Source organism: Nymphaea colorata, chromosome 3 (genome assembly GCF_008831285.2).
Source record: "Nymphaea colorata isolate Beijing-Zhang1983 chromosome 3, ASM883128v2, whole genome shotgun sequence".
Lineage (NCBI taxonomy): Eukaryota > Viridiplantae > Streptophyta > Magnoliopsida > Nymphaeales > Nymphaeaceae > Nymphaea > Nymphaea colorata.
The window spans coordinates 16,947,601-16,954,023 of record NC_045140.1 but is presented as its reverse complement, the minus strand read 5'-3'; the positions used below and the strand labels follow the sequence as shown (position 1 = coordinate 16,954,023).

The window sequence follows — 6,423 nt, the reverse complement described above, 5'->3', positions numbered from 1 at the left end:
TGAATATTGGTAATAGGGTCGACCCCCAATGTATGCTCGTTGTGTACACAAGACGACATACTCAACTCGCTCTCTAGAATTAAATGGTAGAAACATAAAAGGTGTATCCATCCGGACATTGCACCTAAAAAGCCTCCTTTCTTTCTAGCTAGTACGCAAAAGCTCTAGTACCACTTCAGCAACAGAATAAGATGATTACTCAAAATTTAATTAGGTAGAAAATAGGCATCCATTCAAATAAGTAACCAAAAGAATCACCAACTTTCTGCACCCAAAAATCAACTAAGCCGGTGACTTTAAATATGTATGTAATTACGGTTATCATTTGTGGATCCATGCATGGGTTTATCTTGCGCTTATGCTAGGAGTGGATATGTCCACATTATGATGCAAGAAGGTCAACAATGTTAACACAAATAACACGTAGATAGGACGAATGCATGTCAACATTCATAAGTGCTGCAGGTCCCATCTACAGACAAAGGCAAAGCAACACAAACACAACCACATAAAATATAGATCACCCACTTGACAAACCGAAGGCAAAGAAAAAGCAATAAAAACAGTCACAAGCGAATATCATCACGAAGAGCAACGCAAGGCATCCCAGTTGCCCAAAATAACTTTATGAATCCTTCCATCATCGGATAATGATGCGAGGCATATCTTCTCCTCGTTCCACCTGAATATTTCTTGTGAAATCTTCATGCATGTCCTTCAAGATCAAGAACCGTGTGAGAAAGATCCTTGGAGGCAAACTCCTCAACTTTGGGCATCTGCATATGGATAGAGTTTGGAGGCTGGGCAAGGCTTGCTCATCTACCACGATGCTCCTCACATTGCGAAGGTTCATGATAATGAGAGTCGTCAACTTGGGAAAGCCGTTTGTATAACACCGCAGCTCTCTTCCTTCATAGGCATCATAGAGTTTAAGCCACAGCAAGTTTGGCAATTGTGCTTGGAGGCAGAATAAGGGGTTCAGTGCTAGCTTACAGAAGTGTAAGCCTAACCTCTTGAGGTTGTCGAGCTGGCTGAACCATAATGGCAACTTCTTCAAGCGGCCGGACAGCCAGACATCCTCGAGATAAGGCGGTGAACATGCTAGCCACTCTAGCTTTAGATACTCATCCTCGCTGTTAGAAGATATGCCCAGTGAAAGAAGTTCCTCCATCCTTTCGATGGAGCGGCAGAGTCCCATTCCGTGCTCTTCTTTTACCTTGCATATCCCAAGATATCTAAGTTGGTTCAAGTTACCGACTGCTTTGACAATTTCGTCGGTTGCATTCATGCCTGACAACTTTCGCATGCACTCAGAGGTACAGATTTGGCTTGGGAAATCACATCCCGATAACTGATCGAGAGTGAAGGGATCTGTGAGATGGGAATATGCTGATACGTAGCGCAACATTCTCAGCTTTGATATGTTGGGTAGTCTTTCTATTAGGTTGTCCCTGATGTCCAATGCTTCGAGGTTGTGGAGCTTCTTAATAGAAGCCGGGAGCCTCCTGAGCCCGGTCCTTCTCAGGTTCAAGTATCTCAAATGAAACAAACCACCTATAGCATTCGGTAGTTCATTAATGGGGGCATCTTGTAGATCCAACACTCTCATTAACAAGAAACGGTGGATGACTCCAATGTCGCAGTCCGGTGCACCAAACATGAAGAATGAGCGGATGCGCTGTAGCTGCTCGCTTGGAAAGTGTGAGAGAGATTCGGTGCCTGCACCGTGGAGTGACAGACGCCTGCTTATTTGGTTCCCTCCTCCGTCGCCGTCGTTTCCATTATACACAGATATCACATTTAAAAACCACTGCTTTGAAGATATTTGCAACACCCATTCACGCACAAGATCATGCATCTTGCACCTGTTCACTCTTCCTTTATCATTCTTTCCTACAATTTGGAGCAAGCTCCTGTCAATAAGTTGTCGCAGATATTGCTCTCCCAGTTCTTCCACTGCCAGACCCGATCTTCTCTTAATGAACCCCTCGGCTGCCCATAGTCTGATCAGCTTGTTTACTTTTATAGAATAATCCCTGGGAAAGATGACACAATATAGCAAACATGTCTTAAGGTGTAAAGGCAGCTCATCGTAACTCAGAGAGATGACTTTCGTCAAGGCATGAAAATCTTGATTAGCACCCAGCCCGAAGCCCAGGTGGTCGTGAACCCCATTCCATTCGGTTGGAGACTGCCCCGCCCTCGACATAGCAGCCGCTAGTGTGACGATTACGATCGGCCAGCCACCGCACTTGTGTACTAAGTTCTGACAGCAAACGACAAGATTCGGCGGACAAATGCCTCCACGGAATGCCTTGCCACAGAACAGGTCCATCGATTCTTGGGCAGGCAAGGGGTTAAGTGTAACGACTATGGCCGCCCTCTCCCTCGTCGACCTTTCGATCGTTGAAACAACACAGGGATCGCGAGAAGTGACAAGGATCCTGCTTCCACAGTTGTCGCTTGGAAATGGACAAGTAAGCCATTCGAGGACATCAGCACCCCATACATCGTCAAGAACAAGGAGATACCGCCGTTGCTTGAGATACATATTCAGTTCCATCGCCATTCCTTCGACGTCCTCCTCTACCTTGCGCTTGGAAGGAAACATTTCTTTATTTGAACTATAGAAGCCTTTTAGCATTCTCTGGATAGCTAGGCGGGGACGAAAAGATTTGGAGACCGTGACCCATGCGCGACAATCGAAATGTGACAGCACATTGTAGTCGTTATACGCTTTCTTAGCAAGGGTCGTCTTCCCCATACCTGCCCCCCCACGCAATAAGATTGTCGTCAGTTCCTTTCCTCCTCCTACTAAGGATTCATTCACTTTCTTGATCTCATGCTCTATCCCCACGACAGCAGTGTCTTCAGCAATCTCCGCGGGAAGATCGAACCTCAAACTCAGATCGGCACCCTTGGAGCTGGATCCTTCCCTAGACTGATTCAAGTGGTGCCAATTAACCCTTGCTTGAGATATCACTCTTTTTGTCTCCTGCATCTCCGTGATCCTTCTTGCGAGATTATGACGCTCTCTCAAGTGCGTGATCGACCGATAAACCCTCCGCAGAGAGCCCATAAAACCGGCTCCATTGCGTTCCCCAAAGTGAAGTATAAACTCATCTATGATGTCCTCCGAATCAAAGGCTGCTCGTCGCACCTGCTCGACCGACGTCTCCACAGCCTGATTGGGCGCATCATCACTCTGCCTGCTGTCAGCGTCCCTTAGAAAGGATCTCATGTTCTCCACCTCAATCTTTAGCGCGTTCACTTCATGCTGGACACGTGTCGAGAGTCTGGTTTCGTCTGCCAAGACGCGTTCCAACCTTTGCAGCAAGAACCCGACGGCAATTTCAGCCATTGCGCCGCCAACTTCTCCTCCTGCGTCTTCGCACTCTAATTTAAGGCAAGCAAAATAGCTATATTTAAATCCTCTCGCATCACGCTTTCGCAGAAGTTCTAGACAGGCATTAGTCGGGTTTCCCGGTGTATAGCAAGGGCATTAGCAATAGCGTGCTACGAGAGCATATCAAATCCAAAATTACGTATGCCAGATAAGTGGTTGCACATTTTCTCAGTTTCCCAATACACATTTCACCCGAGAATTCCACGGAGGATGGAGGATCGGAAAAAAAATGCAGTTGCATGTTAATACGTGCTTCGTTTTTTACGTTACCGTCCTCACCTCGTCAAACAGTATTTAACATTGGTGCTTCTCTCTCTTATGCTTTTCTTCATCCGCTTCAGACAAGGGGTTAACATAAGCGGAGCTCAAATCAAAGCAGTCAAGATCGGCTTGTCTCTCGCCGTCAAGCTTATACTCTGCTCGGCTGAGCTCAGACCAAGTTCGAGAAAGATTGTTCTTCTTTTTTTGAAAAAAAATATCAGACCATTCCCTCAACTAGTGAAGCAAGAAAATATATATTTTGGGGCACAAGCAAATGGTTAGCAGTATATATATGAAAGCCTAAGAAACGAAGCTCTTTCTATTGGAAAATGACGATCTCAATTAACACACAGTTAGAAGCCGATCTTATTGCGAGCATTACCAAATTTAGATAAATATGCACTACGATCATAGGCATACTGAAATATTCAACGAGTTATTTGCTGAGGTAAAAGGTCTTATTGCTGTCGACGATAAAAAAAAAAAACCTCTTACATAGTAAGTCAAATCGTGGGAACATGTCATGTTCAATTAGCATTATCTAACTTGAAGCTTAATGTAAAAGTAAACGGAGTTATAGGTGTCATGGGCAGTAGGTTAAAATTCATAGTTACGGAGTTATAGGTGTCATGGGCAGTTGGTTAAAATTCATAGTTGTGTTTGAAACACATGAGTGTCAACAGCGAAGACAATGCTAATTAGATAAGTAGATGATGTGCAGCGCAACAAAGCCAGTGTGCGCCACCTCATTCGATAAAGTGATGTATACTTAAAATTTAGATGTAACTTTTATTTTTTTTTTAATTTTGAGAGGGGAGCCAGGCATCAACATTAAGATAAAGTAAGAGCCAGCTTGAAGAGAACTCTTCCCTTGCACGATAGCCAAGGCTATCTTTAGACAAAATATACACCCAAACCAAAAAAGAAGTGGAATTGGGATATTTTAGATTTTTTTTCATAAAAAATATACATTTTAAACTTTCAATATTTTTCATAATTCCCTTGTTCATCTTTTTAAAAGTATCTCTTTTTGACTTTGTTGGAGGTCTTTTGGTCATTACACATCTCTCATTATAAATTCTCATATGTATGTGTCGGGGGTGTGCACGTAACCATTCATGTGTTTCATAAATAGTGCTATGCCCCAACATTGAATATGTTTTGACACCCCGTCACACCCATTCATCCACTAAGACAGACATGTGCAGCTGCCTCCCACCGGCTGTAGTATTAGAGGCAGAGGTTACTGCGTCAACGTCTTTACCAACTGATCACGTTACGAACTTAGGCTTCTTCATACACTCTTTTAAGTTTTCTAATTACACCTAAAGTTCCAGCAATAATATAAAAAAATGTAGCCAAAAATTTAATAGTGCTGATAAATAAAAAAAATTGCAAAACGCCCAACCGCCAATAACAAACAGGCCCTCGCCTTTTACAGCAGAAACAAAGACGCCCTCATTTTCCCGATACCTTTTTATTTTAATTCGAGTAGAGAGTTAAAATCATAATTTACTTTTTATGTTTTAATAACCTTTTATTCTTTATTTGTGGACAAAGATGAAGGCCTTTGGGGCTTGTTTCGTTATTGGCACAAAGGTTGGGCTCCTCTTGGTAAAACTTTCACAGGTATGTTAAAAAATAACAGGGTAGCAAATGTCTTCTAGGTGTTACATGTGCCGAGCCTTAATCAAAGATGGAAGACATGTTTTCTTAACCTGCTCAAAGAGGGTGTTTTGGGAGGCGGAAACCTCCTCCTACCAAAAAACTACGTTTTTTTTAAAAGACCCGTATTTAACGCCAAAAACGCTTTTGTCTTATAATATTCGTATTATTCCCGTTTTTTTTTTTAAAACGTCAAAAAAAGCGTATAATACCTGTTATTTTCCCGTTTTTTACCGTTTTTTTATTAATTATTTTTTTTATAATTTTTAAGATGTATTAAATGTTTAATTTTTTTAAAAAAATTACCGAACTTTTTCCGTTTTATTCCAGAGATATAAAACTTTGCCGTATTATACCCGTTTTTTTACTCGCCATTTAATACCTGTATACGTTTAATGTGACAATGCCTACCAACCTTCTTCAAGGTCTGAAATGGTGGCGTAAAAGGAAGTTCAAGGATAAAGCATTACGACGCCAATGCAGGAAGGAATATTAGTTAGCAGTTTGGTTTCTTTGGAAGCCAAGGAACAGCGGCTTCAAATCCCTGGACATTCAAAGTAGTTTTCGGAAACTATGCAAAGAACATTTATGGAATCATAAGTGGAGAAACGACCATGCAGTCTTTGTCCGGAACAAAAAAGGACAATTGCAAACCAGAAATGAAATGCTCTTGCTGGTGGTGAAAAAGGTGAATGACAGACTTTCCATTCAGGAAGAAACTGCATCAAAATCAAAATGAAGAACGCCATAGCACGAAACTTTATGAGCATAGGTCAAGATCATTACCTCGATCGGCGGTCTCCAACTTAACTCAACCCTTGCGTTTGCTTCACGGAATCAATCTCTCTATCTAAATCATAAATCGGAATTTCAATGCCGGAATTCGAGATATAGAGAAGAACTGGAGAAGTAGAATAGATATGCAGCTCGCCTAGTGATACCAAGTCGGTTCGAGGTTGTACGTCCGAGTCCTAACTTGTATATATAACAACTAAACTTGACTTCTCTGACACGGACGACATTTTCAGTGACCAAACAATTAAACTTGACTTTTCTGACACTGAGTTGGTGTGCACGCAACCAAAATATGC

The 6,423-nt window shown here is 42.2% G+C and overlaps 1 protein-coding gene across 1 annotated transcript; it reads right to left on the bottom strand.

Annotated features, from left to right (window-relative positions):
• Window positions 1-640: 640 nt before the first annotated feature.
• LOC116250346 (disease resistance protein RPM1-like) lies at window positions 641-3,361 on the bottom strand. The gene has a single exon (XM_031623974.2). It carries the CDS (start codon window positions 3,359-3,361, stop codon window positions 641-643), a length of 2,721 nt encoding a protein of 906 aa, XP_031479834.1.
• Between the last annotated feature and the right edge of the window lie 3,062 nt (window positions 3,362-6,423).